Here is an 18,760-nt window from a genome sequence, read left to right on the forward strand (position 1 = left end):
GGTCAGATCCACCCGATGACACCTGCCCGGCTCTGAAAACACACCTGCTCCCAGAGTGTGTAGAGGAAAGCTCAGGGATGGAGAGGCTGCTGAAGAAATGTCAGATCAGAAACCAGCTGATCAGGGAGTGCATGGCCGAATGTCTCGGCGTCTACGTCCTGATTGTAAGTGTCCTTTTCTTCTTCTTCTTTCAAACATTTAAGATATAGTTAGCTGTGTAGGAACTTAGTAGAACTAAAAAAAACAAATAAAGTTCCCTCAGTTCAGCCAGTAAACTCAACATGAAGTGTGTCAGTCAGTGAGTTTCTTGTAAAATGCCCTGCTGGTTTGTTTAGAGCACCTCATAAATCTGCACGGTGTATAACTAAGGACTTTGGCCTGAATGAAACGGACAGAGGGTGACAGGGACTGCAGGGGAAGGGGGGGTAAAATTGGACTCTCTTGTTAGTGATTTCCAAAGGTGATATTCTTTTGACTGCAGTGCTGTTGTTTTATCTCTAATGACTATCTGGGGCAATGAACATTTACAGCACAAATCATAAAGCAGCTCTTTAGTTAAATAATAAAAAAGGATATTGCACCAAGTGTGTCAGAACATGACGTCTCTACTGTACTGCATGGTGAAAACATTCAAACTGGACGTATGTTGAATGAATCTAAGCAAGATAAAATGCTGCTATTGTGGATTAATCAGAAAATGAATTTGGGGAGGTTCTGAAGATTTTGAGAGTTTGGATCATTATCCACTGTTTTGATTGGGTACACTCGTGTATATATTCGACTGCTAATACTTCTCTTCATTTCATGTAATTGCAGCTGTTTGGATGTGGCTCTGTTGCCCAAGTGGTCACAACTGAAGACAAAAAGGGCCAGTACCTCTCAATTAATCTGGGTTTTGCTCTGGGAGTAACATTTGGGGTCTTCGTGTCTCGTGGAGTATCGGGTAAGGGACTGAACGAAGTTACTGGGTATGCAGAACTGTGATTAGAAGTTTACATACACTAATCTTTGCCATTAATGTCATGGTAATTTGGGGAATTATTTCTTTGCACTGTTCTTTTTCCAGGGTGGAATGATTGTACAGCATACATCTTTACTGGTTTCCTTTAATCCACACAGGTTCAAATATATACACACACTGACTTAAATCTTTTAATAAGCAGTGCTGAGGGGTTTTTAACTTGACAAGGCCAGAGCCTTTTAACTTCTTGCTAGTGATCATGAATGACTACAGTTTGATAGTTTTTCATTACCAGCATGAAGGAGCATGACTGACTCCACACCTGGTGACAAGTCTTACCCTGATCAACAGTTTTGTCTGAATCCCAGTTTAGATCATAATACCTGGAAATGAACTCTTTGATGTGTTGTTTGGAACTGCCATTAATATTATACTAACCAAAAATGCAGAAAAAAAACACCTTACATAATAGTTATAAACCGATTTGCATGTCATAACTGTGATTTCTTTTTAAGGTGCTCATTTAAACCCCGCTGTGTCTCTGAGCTTGTGTGTTCTGGGCCGCCACTCATGGGTGAAACTGCCTTTCTACATCTTCTTCCAAGTGTTGGGAGCCTTTCTGGCTGCGGCTACAGTTGCTCTGCAGTACTACGGTGAGTGTTTAACAGTGAGCCCAGGTACAGCAAGGGAGTTGATAATCATCAATTGAGGCTTTTCAAATCAAATAAATCATGTCGTTTGATAAGCTCTCGCTCTCATGTCATCTCATGTTGTAACATCATTTGTGTTCTGGAAACGTCGCGGCTCTGAACAATAAACTGTGTTTTGTGTCTGTTTGATGATGCGTGCGCGATGAGATGTTTGCAGACGCCATCCAGGCGTACAGCGGAGGCGATCTGACGGTGACGGGTCCCACAGCCACAGCAGGCATATTCTCCACTTACCCCGCTGACTACCTGAGTGTGTGGGGAGGTATCGTGGACCAGGTCAGCCCTTGTTGTTCTTATTAGTTAAGGATCATTCATCGTTATCAGGCTGACAGATAAAGATGGTATAACTGCTCAATAGTCGTGTGAACCTGTATCCGGTTGTTCAGTCTGACGTCACTAGCCGTGTCTGGGCCTAAACTCCGCTGCAGGTCCATATATCAAACGATCACTATGGCATTACTGAGAGTTGAAAAACTGTCTAAAGTCTTTCATCTTTAATAAAATGATCAGCGTTCTGCTCTACCAGGTGTAACAATTGAGTTTAACATCCAGGCATCCATGAAAACGGAATTTATGACATTTAACGGAGTTAGAAGTTAGCAGGGAGTTAGCTCGCTAGCTTCTATCTAAATACAATATAGCATGTCCTGACTGCGGGGTTTTGGAAACAAATTAAAACGTACAGCTCTGTTATCACTTCCAGCATAAATGAAGACAGAAAACTAAACAGCAGTGACGTTTGTAGGGTTACTGAAGTTGGGCTAGCTGGTATATAATGATGTGCTACGTGACCGCTAGCGACACAGCTATGTTAGCATAATATAAACAAGCTAACTTTTTTCCCACTGGATAAAAGTTAACGTGAGTGTTCTCGGTGGTCAGGAACAAATGTAATCGCATGGCAGGATGCTGTAAAAGGACCAAACTTCAGCCAGGAGAACAACTGAGATAATCCATCCACAATACGAGATTAGTCATTCATATACTGCTGCATGGGCTGGGCTGTAGTTACATCCTAAGGTTTTAAAAACTGAGCTTAAATAAATGGTTAGCGATAATAAAAGCCGAGGGAGGTCAACAGTGATCACTGACTGTTTTAGGAGCTTTTTGAGATCAAATAGAAGAAAATACATAACATTAAACATGTTAACAACACAAAAGCCATATTAAACGCAGACTACTTTAGACCCGGAAGTAGGATTCGTCGCGTCATCACTGAACAACCGGATAGTTATATCGCCAAAATATACCAGGCTATTTCCTGAAACTTGGCTCCACATTGATAAATGGAGTAACTTGCCTTGACCCAGCCAGGAAACGCTGTTTTTCCATCAGATAAAATCATACTGTTCCTTCCTGCATATCTCTAACTACTTCCATGGCATCCAGGTGATCGGCACGGCCGCTCTGCTGCTGTGCGTCCTGGCTCTCGGGGACCACAGGAACAGCTCCATCCCTCATTATCTTCAGCCTGTCTTAGTGGGAGCAGCAGTGCTGGTCATTGGCATCTCAATGGGCTCAAACAGCGGATATGCACTCAACCCGGCAAGAGATTTTGGACCTCGGTTGTTCACCTACATTGCCGGTTGGGGGGCGGATGTTTTCAAGTTAGTGGTTTCACTCCGGATGCTCTGCTAATTCCCATCTTATTTCCTCACATTGTTGACTGTCTTAAAGCAAACATGCTGTCTATTTTTGCAGGGCCGGAAGTAGCTGGTGGTGGGTGCCCATAGTGGCTCCTTGTGTTGGAGCACTTCTGGGAACACTGATCTACGAGCTGATGGTTGAAGTCCACCATCCTTCAGAGCAGTCCCAATCCCAGGCCTCGTGTCCGGAGGATAGAAGTGACAAGGTGGGGGTTGAGCTGGAGGGGGTGGAAGCGGACCGTGAAAAGCCAACTTAATGATTAAATCGTGTAAAAGAGAAACAACAGTCTGTGTGTGGTAAATGCTTTTTAAGCTGTGATAGTAACTGAAATTATCTATGTAGAGATAAATGATTGATCCAAACAGGCAGCTTCGGATTGCCTCCAACTTATTTTGAGGCATAATTGCACCAACACCTACAAGTAAACTTTAGTTTCCTGGTTATAGTTTCTTCCACAAATAAGACGGACTGCCATAAGACAGTTGCTTTAGTTCAAACGGCCTTTGAGTTATTCAGAAAATATCTTAATATCTATTGTTACAGATGTTTTTACAAACATTGACATTTTGCCAGATACTCAGGTTATTGGTTCACTTTTCATTTAGCGTTCCTGTCAAGTCAAATGAGTGAAAGCCAACCTCCTGCAAAAAAAAAATGATATCCCCATTAGCCTCATGTTTGCCTTTGTATTTAGTGCCAACTGGCAAATGTTTGCATAATACTGAGTAAACATCACAAAATGAGCATGATGTCCAGTCACTTAGTGCCTTAATGATTTGCTAATATTGACCAATGGAATATACGAGTCTATCTATATGTAGTCCTATATGCAACCTTTTTAATAGAACATGTGTAGCAAATCTATGCTGGACAAACTCTCCAGTGTTTCCAGTATTCTGAGCGCTCCCTGCAGCACATGAACAGACGCACGAAAAAGCTCCAAAGCTCTCACCACAGTATTTCATTCACGCTGAGCTCTGGAGTTTTGGGCATGGCAAAGCTTTAGCTGTTGGACTCACACATGACTGTACTTTGGTATCAGGAGTTCATGGTCAGCTCAATGACCGCAATATGACCAAATCGTCACCCCTCCACCACCGTGCTTCATAGTTGACAAAGTGTTTTTGTCCAAAGGAACAAGTCCTGTGGTTTGTTCAGATGCAGCTTCAGTCTTTTTCTAATTTTGCCATCTTGAACCTTAATATGCTAACTGAGGCCTTTACAGTCTGAGATGTAGCTTACAGGGTTTTTTGCAGCTTCTGTGAGCATTGCACAGTCTGACCTTAGTGTGAATTTCCCGAGACATTCCCTCCTGGGAAGAAATCAGCATTGTGTTTATAGAGGTGCTCGCACTTCCACACCAATTCCTATGGAAGTAGTAAAGGTGGACCCAGGTTTGCAGTCTTGTGAAAACTTGCTTTTTTATGACTGACTGTAGCTGCAAGGGATACGATTAATTATTATATAACATTTGGCTGATTGTTTCTCGTGAAAATTACCTGGTATGCTTCTAAACTACATAATCAGTCACCAAATCTTTCCAAATGTCAGCTCATCTGACCAGCTGAACACTAAGATTTTCTTTTCTCAGGGAATTTTTAGAGGATTCAAACCAACCAAGTGTGCAAACAGAAAAGCATCGCACTGAGCCCGATGCTGACCTCTGCAGATGAATCCGCGACACGAGCCGGTCGTCTCTTTTACACATTTATTTTGAAACAGCACAAAAGTGTATGGCATTTCAGCAAGCAGACCACGACCATGGAAAAGAAAATGACATGAAAGTTTCCACTACTGAGCTATATAAATATGATATGACATATAAAAAGATACAAACAGAAAACCAAAGAAATCCACTCATAGGCCTCCAATAAAGTGACAGTGAAGGCTGTTTTTTAAACATATAAAAGAAATGTGAGTACAGCAAGCACTGTTGATTTAAAAAAAAAAAAAAAAAAGAAACATTTGTTTTCAAACACATTAAGACAACACGACCCCCACGTTCTCCCTCTGCTTTGTAATTACAATGTATAGCTAACTCTGAGAGGGGATTCTTGTTTTCTTTTGGACTTCAAATTGTTTTGAAAAAAAGGGAACAGTACAAGTACAAATACTATACGTATTCACATTATCATAGCAAGTTACTAAAACCAGAACCATTTCTTTTAGTGTAATTATATGTATTTACATGGCAAAACTCGTACACGTATACTACTGACAGGAAGCCTTACCTCTCTTCTTCTAGCTTAACGAGTAACAACATCACACATTAGTCACACTACACGGGTTACCACCTCCAGTAACCTCGCCTCCTAATGAAACGCCTCCAGAGATTCTCATCTCATGTCTCTGTTGCAGGTAAACCACACCATGTCTCGTAACATTTGATGCAATCGACTCACATACACCAACAGCAGTAATGTGTTTCATATAAATAAATATTATAGCAACATAAAACTCAGTGTCAAATTCCCCGTGCCCACAAACGATCCCCTTCATGCTTCAGGATGTCTCGGCACGATGAGTTTTTCCAGCTCCCACGGGCTGGAAAAACTGATCTAATTGCCAGAAAAACAAAAACAAACAAACAAAAAAAACGAGGACATGAAAAACGATGCGAAGTACAAAATATCTGCAGTACAGCTGTGAGGAGTACAGTGGGAGGTGCTATGTATCTACGTATGTGCTACAGTAACAAACAGGCAGGTGGCTACAGTCGGTGAAGAGTGAGTGCTCGAAATGGACACAGTATGGCTGATATACAGTATAAATGCTTTACTCTGGGGGGGAATGGTCCACACAAGAGTCCATCACAGGTGACGAGTTCATTTTAAGTGATCAAACATGCAGATACAATCGCACAGAAGAGGTGCCACAGAGGGAAACTGTTTGTGGTGGCTTAAAAAAGAAAAGAAAAGAAGTATACGACGACTGCACAGGAGCAGCTGTGTTTCATCAACATTCATATTCTACAGTATCGCCCTCCTCAGCCGTGACCCCTCGGGGAGATTATCCGTCAGCTTCAGACGACCCCGCCCCCCTCTTCTACTGGGGCTTGTCCGTCTTGTGTGCCGTGAGGAAGGCCATGCCGTGGGTCCTGAAGTGGGTGTTGAGGTCCGTGGCCTTGTCGAATCGCCGGCCGCACACCTTGCAGCCCAGGTTTCCGTCTCCGTCCTCGCCCTGTGCCTGAGGAGAACCGGCAGCGGGAGAGCCATCTGGAGAGCCTTGGGCGCGAGGGGTCCCGCGTTCCGCGTCGCTCTGGGTGTCCCGCACTCGGTGAGTGATGAAACGGTGTCTGCTGAGAGAGCCGGCCGATGCAAAGCAGACTCCGCACTGCAGGCACTGGAAGGAGGCGGTGTCGCCCCGATGCTGGGGGATGTGGCGCTGAAACTCGGCCCCGTCTTCTGTAGTGAACCCGCAGGGGACACAGCGGAAAACGTTATCTTCCTCCTCTGCCTCACTGGGTCCCACTGATGTTGACGCCATGGATGCCCTGGTTCTCTTTGCGGGACCGCCGCCATCCTCTGTGTTGGTTTCGTCCTCGTCTCCCGCTCTGGCCGCAGGAGGACCGACCTCACCGTCTTGCTCCGAGGAGCTCCCCGGTCCTTCTCCCCCTGTGGCTGCACGCTTCCTGGTCATAGGGGGACCCTGAGAAAAAGGGAGAGCAGAGGCTAAGCAGCTGTGGAGACGATACACGAACAGAGCCTGCCCCAAGAACCTTTACTCACCTGTCCATCTGTGTTTCTGTGATGGAGTCGAATGTGTTTGTCCATTAAGAACCGACTGCCAAATGTACGTTTGCCTTCTGTACAATATCTGAGGAGTAATAATAAAGCAGCTCTATTAGTGACTGATAACAGATAAAGAAAAAAAAGACCATGATCTACACTGAAGACATTTTAAAAAGGCATCAAGTGGTCAGTGCCCTCTGCTGCACAAGCAGTGTAATGGTGCCATTCTTTTTTTAAACTTCTGCCAAGTTGATGTCAGCTTGGTATGGATTTCCATCTACGGTCACACCTTACAAGCACTGGCTTCAATCAGAAGACTTTAAATTACACACCTTTAACTGGGTTGTTTCAGACAGCGGATGAATTGAAAATAAGGATATTCTTACAAAGCTACTCTATTTAGTGCTCCAGGATAAAAACTATTGACTGACCTTGGAGGTCATCTGTGTACAATGAACTCATTGTCATGTTCAAGAAACCAGTTTGAGTTAGTTAATTCCACATCCCTATGTGCCCGCCACCGTCTTTTACAATTTAAGGTTGTGCATAGGTTCCATCTCTCCAAAGTCAAGCTATCTCGCATGTATCCGAATGTGGACCCCTCTTATGATAAGCGTGGGAGTGCAGAGGCTTCCCTTGTCCATATGTTCTGGACGTGCCCTAGCCTTGAAGGATTCTGGAGAGATATATTTCAAACCGTGTCCCTATTTCTTGGATACCACATGAATCTTAATCCATTAGTTGCGCTTTTTGTCACCACTGGCAGGCTGATGCACGGTTGACCTCGTCACAGCATTGCACGCTCCCTTGTAGCTAGACGTGCGATCCTACTAAGATGGACGGGCGCCCCTTTGCCCAATCATGCTCAATGGCTGAGGGACCTTATGTACTATCTGAACCTTGAAAAGAACCGTTATGCGATTAGTAATAACAACAGTAAATTTTACAAGGTGTGGGGGCAATTCCTGAAATACTTTTCCAGCCTTCAGGTTGTGAACCCGACTTCCAGCATTACTCAGTAAATCCTCCCCCCTGTTTGTTTTTTTTTAGTTATTTGTGTGTTTTTTTATTTTCTTCTGCTTTGTCCTGTTGTATTTGTGATGGGTTTTTTTTGTTTGTTTGTTTTTGGGGTTTTTTTCCTACCTGGCCAGAGGGATGGGGCTACTAAGTGGTATGGGTAGGGAGTAAACTGATAAAAGCAATTACAAGATAGGTGAGTGTGTCATTAATCTGCATTCTATTATTTCAGTTCAATCAATCATTGTTAAACCTACTTGTTGTTTAACAATTCGTTGTGTATCTGTCTTTCTTTGTTGCTTCAATTTAATAAAAATATCTTTGAGAAAAAAAGAAACCAGTTTGAGACGATTTGAGTTTTATGACATGGCACATGAATCCTGCTGGAAGCAGCCGTCAGAAGACAATGCGATCATAAAGGGATGGATATGGTCAGCAACAACACTCAGGTAGGCTGTGATGTTTAAATGATGCTCAGTTGGTACCAAGAGGTCCAAGTGTGTCACACCCTCATGCCATTAGCAGCCAGAACCACCGATCCAAAGGCATGTAGGATCAATACTTTTATGCCGACAATCAGGCAACAATTTTCTAATCTTTTACTGTCTAATTTTGGTGAGGATTTGGTGGGAACTGTAGTGTCAGTTGCCAGTTCTTAGCTGACAGGTGTGGTTTTCTGCTGCTGTAGATCGTCTGCTTCAAGTTTTGACATGCTGCATGTTCAGAGATGCTCTTCTGAATACCTTGATTGTAGAAGATGCTCAGGTCATCTTTACCATGTCTGCATTTTAAATGCAAAATTACCAAGCACTTGAACGGCTGTACCTAATAAAGTGGCCAGTGAGTGTGTATTACATTTAATCATACAAATTATAATTGCTGTAGGTTTATATTTGAGATTTACTCGTGTCTATATGCTACCCATAAACAGTGTCTGTACTGAAAGTGTAAGTTACTCACTGGCAATGGAAGACTCTTTTGTTGCCCTCATGAATGACACGCTCGTGACGTCTCAGGCTGGAGGATGTGCTGAATGTGCCTCCACAGATACGACAGGGAAACTTTGGAGATAACATCACACATAAAGACATTGAGAGAAGATTTAAAAAAAAAAAAAAAAAAAAAATGATACTGAAACTTGGTCTTCCTACCAAAAGGAGTGGCTCTTTCCCTACTTCACTATCCACAATATGCTAAGCTAACAGAAACTAGATTTCGTGCACTTCTGTGTTAATAACATCTGTTCCTTTCCTTCCTGTGATCAACATTATCTGTCACACCTTGCCGTGCTCCATCTTCACGTGACTCAGATAGTCTTCGTTGTCCGTGAACGTGTTCTGACACTGAGGGCAGGTCCACTCGGTTGGAGCGCTTGGATGACTGCTGCCTCCTGTGGTAGTGGAGTGACTCCCTGGAGCCTCGTAGTCCTCATCGGCATCATCGTCATCGTCCTCTTCTTCCTCTTCTTCCTCCTCCTCCTGCTCCCGACCCCAGTCCTCTCCATCAGAGTTATCAGGCTTTCCAGAGGATTTTGACTTGAGGCCAGAGGGACCAGATGCGTTGGCTGGAGCTGAGGTGGGGTTAGCGCCATCGGTCTGAGACTCCTGTTTGGCGGACGGGCCTCTGTGAGCGGTCTGAGCGGGACGACAGGAAATTGTATGAGAAGAGAACAGAAAGGCAAACGGAGAAAATCGTCATCTTGAAGCTGTTCTTTGAATAAATACGATTATTTCGACTACAAACAAGTTCTAATGTCTCTATTGCTAAACTTTTGTACTTGGTATAGAACTTAGGACGAGGTCACCGGAGGGGTACCTCGCTAAGGCCGATCCAAGAATTACTGTCTGCCTTATTTGACGCCGCATTCATTGTAGAAAGCAACGAATGGGCAACACATAAAGGCAAAGGACTAACACATCATGTGCTGTGACATTCTGTATGTACCCACCTTAATATGCTCCATCATGGAGCCTTTTTGGGCGTAGAGCTTGGTGCAGTCAGGACACTTGAACACATGCACTTTTTGCTTAGCTAAATGAGTATCAAAATGCATGTACAGCAAAGGTTTTTGGGTAAAAACTGTATCACACATCACACATTTGTAGATCATTCTGCAAAAGGAGAAGAAGAATTCAATGGTTAGGGATCAACTTAGAGAATTTTCCTAAACAGTCTGAAAATATTTCTCTGTGGAAACGTTGAAAAGCAGCACACGTACTTGGCCTGTCCTCCGGTGAGCGTTGGGTGCTGGGTGCTGATGTGGCTCTGGGCGCTGGGGGAAGACTTGAAGGCCATGGGGCAGCTCGGGCACTTGTGGAAGACCTCGCAGTGAGCAGTCTGAATGTGGGACTTGATGGAGTTTAACCCTCCGAACACGACCTGGCAGCTCGAGCACCTTGGTTAAGAATAATGAGAATAATCAATAACAGGGATAAAATAAAAAAAAATAAAAAAAAATATGTTTAAGTGTCATAAAGATTAAATGCGTTGTTTTTCAATTAAACCCATGGATGGAATTGTGTCTCAGGACTCTTTGGATGATTGAAATCAATCTTGGACACCTATGATCATTAGTTTGCCAGGTGAGCCCAATTAAAGGAAAAACTACACAAGAAGGATGTTCCACATTATTAAGCTGACCACCATTTTCAAGCAATATAGGAAGGAAAAATTATCTCTCTGTTGCTGAAAAGCGTGAAATAGTTGAATGCCTTGGACACGTAATGAAAACCTTGGATATTTCACAAAAACTTAAGCGTGATCACCATAATGTTAAGAGATTTGTGGGTGAGTCAGAGCACACATGGGTCCGTGCAGATAAAAGCACAATGATGAAGGTTTCTGCCAGACAAATACATCAGATTAGGAGAGCAGCTGCGAAAAGGCCATTACAAAGCAGCAAGCAGATAATTGAAGCTGCTGGTGCCTCTGGAGCCCTGCGAACATCAAGGTGTAGGATCCTCCAGAGACTTGCAGTTGTGCATAAACCTTATATTTGGCCACCCCTAACCAATGCTCACAAGCAGAAACGGCTGCAATGGGACCAGAACTACAAGAAGACTAATTTTCAAACAGTCCTGTTCACTGATGAGTGCAACCCTGGATGGTCCAGATGGATGCAGTGGTGGATGGTTCTTGGACAGCCACCATGTTCCAACAAGGCTGCAACATCAGCAAGGACATGGTGGAGTCATGTTTTGAGCCAGAATCACGGGGAGAGAGCTCCTTGGCCTCTTTAGGGTCCCTGAAAGTGTGAAAATGACCTCTGCAAAGTATGTTGAATTTCTGACTGACCACTTTCTTCCATGGTAGAAAGAGAAGAACTGTGCCTTCTGCCAGGGCTGCTCAATTGATCGAATTTTAATCTAAATTACGATCTGGGCTTTCAACGATCATTAAAAATGACTGAGCCGATTATTAGTACCTTACTCGTGCTTTACTCTCGCGCTGCTCCGTGTGGTAAAACGAGCGCACCTCTCTGCGATTCAAACACGCGTCACAACAATTAAGAGGACCCGAGGGAAGCTCGGAAAGCTAAGCAGAAGTTATTTGGAGAGGATAATGGGTGCTGAAGAAAGAATGCTGTTGGTTGAAAAGAGAGGTAAAACGACTTCAGTGGTGTGGAAACATTATGGGTTTGCGGAGTCAGACGTGGATCAAGTAGACATAGTGTGTAAACTTTGCTACGGTGTCGTAGCTGCACCACAGAGCAACACTACAAATTTATTCAATCATTTGAAGACCGCTCACGAAGCGACATACGATCAAACAATGAAGGAGCAGCAACTTTAGTTGACATACCTCAATGTCAGTTTGATGCAATTGTGCATTGTGTGGCTACACAGCTTGCCTTGATGTTTGGTTATTTGTATGCATAAAGATTATGCAGTATTTTGAAGTTCACTAAACATAGATGTTTACATTTTTCATTTATTTTTTATATTGCAAACATTTGCACTGTTATCATTATTTGCACACTATTTTATATTATTTTTTGACAACCTTTAAAGCCATTATTCAATACATTGTTACTGTTATATAAATATCGTCAAATAATCGAGATCTCAATTTCAGTGAAAATAATCGTGATTATCATTTTTGCCATAATCGAGAAGCCCTACCTTCTGCAACAAAATCATCTTCATGCAAGACAAGGCACCATCTCATGCTACAAGGAATACCTCTGCATCATTGGCTGCTATAGCCATAAAAGGAGAGAAACTCATGGTGTGGCCCCCATTCCTCCCTGACCTCAATCCTATTGAGAACCTTTGGAGTATCCTCAAACAAAAAAAATATCAGGGTGGGAGGCAGTTCACATCCAAACAGCAGCTCTGAGAGGCTATTCTGACATCCTGCAAAGACATTCAAGTAGAAACTTTCCAAAAACTCACAAGTTCCATGGATGCAAGAACTGTAAAACTGCTATCAAATAAAGGGTCCTATGCTAATATGTAACTTGACCCGTTAAGATGTTTTTGATTGAAATAGCTTTGATTTCAGTAAAATTAATTGACTAATGCTGCAAATTCAACAAATTACCATTTTCAATTCTCTACAACCTATAAAATGTTTTGAAACTGTGTGCGTAATAATTTGGAACAGTGCATTTTAAGTTTTATATTTTTGAAAAACATACTGTTTTCATTGGGAGTTTTGTTGAGTAACATTTGAATTATACTCTTATGCTGACTGACATTTGAATCGGCTATTTAGGAAAATCAGAGAAAAATATCATTTGCATAATAATTTGGTGCGCGGTGTATATATATCAAAATACGTTTCCTTTGTTTGCAGCAGTATGCGACTTAGCTAAAAGACAATAACCAAAAAGCTTCTTCACTTTCAACTTTCTGTTTTGTGTTGCTTTGCACATTGCCTTCTAAAGCTTTTATTGCACTATAGTAACATCACAGCTTGAAATCAAACTGATTCAAAATATCTGCGCTTCACCTTTAATCATCTGCTCCACTCTGTGTGCACGCAGAGTGAAAATGAGAGCAGAGCAAGACGAGAAATGAGTGAAGCTATATATGATAGCAAAGACGGCAAAGAGTACAATACAGTTGAGCTGTAATGAAACGCGTGCAATAAAACACGGTACATAAAATATAAATATTTACATTTTTTGTCTCATTAATCTGTCTGTCTGCAATTTACCCTTAAATCTGAAAAAAAAAAGAAAACTGGCATGAAGGTGTCTATTTCGGCCTGAAGGTTCTTATCTATATCACATATTATGTTGCCTAGCAACCACTAAAATGCCCACTTGCAGTGTTTTGCTTCGGTAACACCTTAGAAAATTCTGGTTATAATTTTAATTTACAACAATACCATCCAATTTATATCAACAAAAGCTTAACTATACGTGTAATATTATGACACCTTTACAACATCTGGCAACCACCTAGCAACCGCTTGAAATAGCCTGTTTTTTTCTTGTCTTTTTGCACTTATAAAAGCTTATGAAAGCATGCTGTTGTTTTTCTTTCACAACAATAATAGCTCATTTAGATCCAAAATAGTTGGATTATACACAACATATTGTTATCGTGTTATCTATCTATAACATGTATCTATAATGCACCTTATAAAAGCATCAGGCCTAACAATATTGTAGCCTGTGCTTAAAAAGCCAGGTAAAAGACAGTAAAAATAAATTATAGAACTGTATGAATCTTTTCTTTTTGCAAATCCTCACAGTGAGAAATATATCTTATTAATTTAACACTGGGATCGGATTGGCAGATCCGCAAAGTTTCAATATAGGGAGTGAGAAGTTGGAAAGTGCTGTCACTTCATTGCAAGACGTTCTTAAGACTCCTGTTGTAGCTTCAGAAGCTTTTTCCGCTAGTCACTGCTCCAAACATCTGCTTTGAATCAGACGGACTGATTACGTGACGGATTTTATAGTTTATATTATTTTATTTTAATAATTCTTAGCTACATTTAAGCTGCCCATTAGCAAATGCCTCCCACAGAAGAAGTGGACATGATTTTCAAATACCTTTTGAACTGCCAGTTACTCAATTGGTCATGTCATATGTTAACCATGTTCGATAGCGTGTCCACACCTGTAGACATTGGTCATGTCATATGTTAACCATGTTCGATAGCGTGTCCACACCTGTAGCCAATGCGTCTGGCAAAGTGCAAACAGGCCTCGTCCAGGTGGGTCTGGAAGCTGGCCTGCCGTGCGATTCCACCGCACTCGGGACAGACATGAGGCGCTCTGTGTTTATGGATCCTCTGGTGGGCAGACACGGCACACGAGTTAGGGAGCATCATGGGAGGCGAGCACTGTGTACATGTCTGAAAATGGGGAGAAAAAAGGAAAATGAAACAAAACAAAGTCATCATCACAACTTCATAACCAGCAGCACGAAACATACTGTTCACTCATCCCCAATACTCACTGAGTTAGGCGCAGCTCTGATCTGCTGGAAGTGGGTGACCAGCTCCGCTTTGCCAGAGAATTGTGTTTGGCACTCCGGACATTTGAAGTTATTGTACTGCAGCCCTTCAGCCTTCTTGCACGGCAGAGGCATCAGCGCTTGCGGGCCCTGAGGTGCTCGGCGGACGGATCGAGGCTGAGCTGCTGCTGCTGGAGATGAAGTGTCCTTCATTGGGCTGGAATTGGCAGAGATGTTGGGACCTCCGGGTGTGGAGGAAGGAGAGGAGACTGGAGGAGAGGAGGACGAAGAGGAGAGCAGGCCTGGTCAGCCAAAAGGTGAAAAACAAGAGGAGATAAATGAAAAACGGTCAATGAGGATGAGTTACACATGAATGACATAGTTTTTAGTTCAAAATACATTTGCTTCTTTATTTTTTTTAAATAAAGAGATTAATATCTTAATGAGTGAATCATGGTTAGGTAACAAACAGCTCTTATTTCCTTAATATTTGTTGTTTATTCATTTTTTAAAAATCAACAAATGAAAAATACCTCTGGGCTTCCAGTGGACCTACTACGAGTTTTATTATTTTATGCCTGTTTCAGTGGTGGTGCTGATTACACACGGCAAAAGGCTTCAAATAATTGAGGTCAGTGTATATGCGAATAATCTCTATCAGCCAAAAGGTTCAGACTGCTCTAAACACTTTGCTTCAGATGCTTTTTTTCCCTACTCGTAGCTCTGTATGATGTCAAAGAGAGAAGATATCCCTAATATGGTCATTTAAGGTACCCAGCTGTGGATGTGACATGCCTGCTTGTCAAACCTGTTTACGAGGGAGAGCATGAGCAGAAAGTAGGCTTACGGAGAGGAGAACTAAAAGAGCTCCTTCTAGACAGAAGATTAACTGATTGGCTGCAGGCTCAGCATGAGATAAGTAAGGTTTGTTTCAAAATGTTAATCATGAAAAGCGACTCATAGATCTAGAAGATTAGTCTGATTGGTCCCCATTAATTCCAACAATTTTCTTTGAGATGATATCAACTAAATGATAAATAAAATATGATTAACTGATGATTAAAGTAAGTGTTGGCTGCACTTCTGCTTACCACCAATTGGCGTTATGTCTTGTTGTCCAATCATCTGCTCCACAGTGACAGGCCTCATGACCAGGTGCGAGCACTGCATGACCAGCCCTCGCTCCTTGTGCTCTCTGGCATGCAGCAGCAGGCTGCACTTATTGAAGAAGGCCAGCCTCTTTGCACAATGGTTGCAGGTCACTTCGATGCGGAGTGATCGTCTGTCATAGTGTCGTGCCAGGCTGCGCTCCAGCGCAAACGCGTCTCCGCACTCCAGGCAGCGGTAACCTGTTGCAGGGAGGGGAAGGCCCCACTCGGGTGGTGGCAGAGCAGAGAGGTCGGGCTTGTAGCTTGGCAAAAGGTTTTTACTGTTCAGAATTTTGTTAAAAGCCTCCACCAGGCTCGACTGGCTCCGGGAGATGACGGCCCCCGTGCTGTTGACGATGGAGGCGGGTTTGTTCGGCTGGAGGCCGCTGCCTATGATGGTGCCGCTTCCTCCATTTGCCGTTTTGTTAGTGGTCGTACGTACGCTGATCCCACTCGCAGCAACTGAGAACTTCGGGGAGGAGGCTGCAACGGGGGTGACAGGCAAGGCGGCCGATTTAGTGATGCTTACAGCGGTGGCGGAAACCTTGGCCTTGTCAGACGCAGCCATTTTGTTTTGGACCTTTGTGGCGGCAGCTAGCATGACGCTGCTGGCTGCGAGTGTAGAGACAGGCAGAGCATTTAGAGCACTTACTTTCTGCGAAGTTGTTGTCATGTGACCAGGGGAAGACTCAGGTTTTTGGGCCTTGTTTCCTAAAACCTTACGTTCCCCACCTTGAGCTTTAGGGTCCACACCTTTCCCTGCAGCACCACCTTTAGGCGCCACCCGTGTCACGGTTCTGGTGATTCCACCTGTGGAGGTTTTAATAGTTTTGATTCTGACTTTGAGGGGTCTGGATGGTGTTCCAGAAGCAGCAGGTGTTGCATCACCTGTGTCCCCCGCGTCAGTGGACACGGGTTTAGTTTTACCATCGTCCACCTCCATATTTTCCTCACCCGTTTTCGTGTTTTCTCCCTTGTCAGCTTTACCATCAACAACCCTGTCTATGCCGTTTCCCACCTCCATCTCTTCCTCCTCCTCTTTAGGTTCCCGCAGTTCAGAAGGAGGTGGGGTGGAGGCCACTGCAGGGCTGGAGCACCTTTTAGTTGTGACTTGAGCCGTTGATTTTGGCATCTCAGGTTCAGGACTCTCTGGTGAGTCTCTCTCTTCGATCACGTGTTCTGGATGCCTGTCCTCCACCTGGGGACTCTCTGTTGAGCCTAACGGGGGAGCTGATGAAGTCAAAGATGCCCCCGAAGGAGTGTCCCCAGGTTTGGGCTGAGATGCAGTAGAGGATGAGGGCTGTGCCGAGACTGAGTCAGACTTATAACGTCGGCTCAGCTGAGTGCAAGTCGGAGAGTCCGGGCTCTCCTGGATTACCAGGGGGCTTCCCAAATCTGGGTCAGAATCTTCCTCCTCCACCTGCTGGTGTTGAAATTCAGCAGGACCACCCTTGGGAGCTCCGTTAAAAGGCTGCGATGAGCGTAGAGGGTGTGATGAGGGTGCAGAAGGTGGAGTTGAAAGCAGGGGCTTGGAAGGTGGAAAGAAAGGCGAGGCTAGTCCCACGGGCCCACCAGCACCCAGAGGAGGGGACCCAGCTGACAGAGACGAAGATGAAGGTAATGAAGCTTTCACGCCGTCTGCTCTCTCTTGGCCCGTATCCTGCTGCTGCTGCTGGTGCTGCTGCTGTAGCAGCTGCATCTTTCGGGCTCGACCCACAGGATCTCCAGACCCCTGTGCCACAAGTGGTTTAAGTCTGTTGAAAATGTTACCACCCTGCTTGTGAGACTTGGCCGTACTAGCTCCTGCTGATTCTGAAGACACTTTGGGTGTATTTACCAACCATGGTGCACCATTAGGCTGAGCCTGGCTGAGTGGAAGTGGCGTAGAGACGCCAGAAGTCCCGAAACCATTGTGGTTGAGAGCTTCAGATTCAGCCAATCCAGGAGCGCACGCGCCAAGTCTAGGGCCCACATCCACCCCTGTGATCACATCAATAGTGTCCTGGTCTGCATCTACCTCCCCTCCATCCACCGTCTCGATACGCACTTTATTCTTCACAATCACACTCACGATTGAGGTGTCTGCCTGGGGGTCCGAGGGGCTTGGCGCTCTCATGGATGACCCAACGCTTTCTGGCTTCCCCAGAGGTGCACCTGCAGCTCCGTGCGGTCCCTCTGCCTCATCTGGGGCAGACTGGATGGCCTCTTTGGCATCTATGTCAGGAATGTCAAACGCTGCCAACAGGTCATCAAAATCTGGGGTCTTCATGTCCCCCATACCGGGATTACCTCCTGTAAAAACAAGACACAAAGCATGACTCTACATCCTACTACATAACCCTACATGCAAAAACTCTACTATAAAATGACAGTTATATTGTGTTTATATTTCCATGATAACCTGAAACAACAGACATGCACCTCCCTGTGATACACAAACAGGCTCCACTCGCTAGCTAGCTCGGATGCTGCATTAGCCAGCTAGCACGCTAGCGGCGGCGCTTCTGCTCCCCAAACCGCTCTCTCCGGTGGCAGGTTCAAAAATATTCCACTATGAATGGGAAACACTCGTCACTCCATCGTGCTTTTACCGCATGCAGGGCCCTGCAATAGTGACCATTTAAGAGGCGGTACCACCGACAGAGCGTTTTTGTAGCAGCGACCACGGTTATTTTTGAGCTACTACACTTGAGGCTGGCTAGCTGGCCGCTGAGCTCCAGCCAAGACAGAGAGAGACAGATAGAGAGGGGTCATTTAGCTAACGAGCTAGCGTTCGCCATTTAAAAGGCAACAGAGCGCTTCGCTGAGGTTTGGTGTGACAGCAGCGGCCACCCGGTGACAGCAGGCTCGACGAAATCACAGAAAACGGTGGCCGGGATGGGGATTTTCCTTTAATATTTCATGTATTTTTTGATTTGTTTACCTGGATGTGCGATTCCCGACTATCCTAGCTTGCTTTCAGCTGAAAATGCTGCGCTTCCCGTCACATGACTCAGCACATCCTATCAGCCTGTGATAGCGCTGGAAAAATGCACGGGAGGATGCTGAGAGCGACACGTATGTTTATTTCTGCTGGGAATTACCGCTTTTTAAAGGCTGATGGGGCTGCAGGAGTGTCACCACACCACAAACA

The 18,760-nt window shown here is 44.2% G+C and overlaps 2 protein-coding genes and 1 non-coding gene across 4 annotated transcripts; 1 reads left to right on the forward strand and 2 right to left on the reverse strand.

Annotated features, from left to right (window-relative positions):
- On the forward strand, positions 1-3,823 carry aqp10b (aquaporin 10b). Its single transcript, XM_085445792.1, has 6 exons — positions 1-164; positions 817-943; positions 1,477-1,614; positions 1,829-1,947; positions 3,061-3,278; positions 3,373-3,823. Exons 1-6 carry the CDS (start codon positions 78-80, stop codon positions 3,572-3,574), a joined length of 891 nt encoding a protein of 296 aa, XP_085301918.1. The 5' UTR covers positions 1-77; the 3' UTR covers positions 3,575-3,823.
- Positions 3,824-5,012: 1,189 nt separating this feature from the next.
- znf687b (zinc finger protein 687b) lies at positions 5,013-18,705 on the reverse strand. Of its 2 annotated transcripts, none has more exons than XM_085447021.1 (10): positions 18,551-18,705; positions 15,571-17,919; positions 14,483-14,748; positions 14,194-14,378; positions 10,285-10,461; positions 10,015-10,177; positions 9,347-9,700; positions 9,027-9,127; positions 7,047-7,134; positions 5,013-6,966 (listed from the first exon to the last, which is right to left on the reverse strand). In XM_085447021.1, exons 2-10 carry the CDS (start codon positions 17,903-17,905, stop codon positions 6,364-6,366), a joined length of 4,272 nt encoding a protein of 1,423 aa, XP_085303147.1. In that variant the 5' UTR covers positions 17,906-17,919; positions 18,551-18,705; the 3' UTR covers positions 5,013-6,363. The 2 variants fall into 2 exon arrangements, with proteins under 2 accessions (XP_085303147.1, XP_085303146.1); XM_085447020.1 differs by having other exon boundaries at positions 14,483-14,781.
- On the reverse strand, positions 9,836-9,970 carry LOC146682971 (small nucleolar RNA SNORA13). Its single transcript, XR_014917770.1, has one exon. It is a non-coding gene; the product is annotated as a small nucleolar RNA SNORA13 (small nucleolar RNA).
- Positions 18,706-18,760: the final 55 nt, after the last annotated feature.

This window comes from Copadichromis virginalis, linkage group LG22 (genome assembly GCF_057382275.1).
Source record: "Copadichromis virginalis isolate Kocher_CV1m ecotype Utaka linkage group LG22, C_Virginalis_male_GT1.1, whole genome shotgun sequence".
Taxonomy (NCBI): Eukaryota; Metazoa; Chordata; class Actinopteri; order Cichliformes; family Cichlidae; genus Copadichromis; species Copadichromis virginalis.

Excerpts from the sequence above, each read along its gene's own strand:
- znf687b (XM_085447020.1), bottom strand. The coding sequence starts at position 17,905 with ATGGGGGACATGAAGACCCCAGATTTTGATGACCTGTTGGCAGCGTTT. Across the intron at positions 14,379-14,482 it reads TCAGAGCTGCGCCTAACTCA|ACATGTACACAGTGCTCGCC; the intron begins GTGAGTATTGGG and ends CCCCATTTTCAG. Across the intron at positions 10,462-14,193 it reads GCCAGACGCATTGGCTACAG|GTGCTCGAGCTGCCAGGTCG; the intron begins GTGTGGACACGC and ends TTCTTAACCAAG.
- aqp10b (XM_085445792.1), top strand. The coding sequence starts at position 78 with ATGGAGAGGCTGCTGAAGAAATGTCAGATCAGAAACCAGCTGATCAGG. Across the intron at positions 1,615-1,828 it reads AGTTGCTCTGCAGTACTACG|ACGCCATCCAGGCGTACAGC; the intron begins GTGAGTGTTTAA and ends AGATGTTTGCAG. Across the intron at positions 1,948-3,060 it reads GGGGAGGTATCGTGGACCAG|GTGATCGGCACGGCCGCTCT; the intron begins GTCAGCCCTTGT and ends CATGGCATCCAG.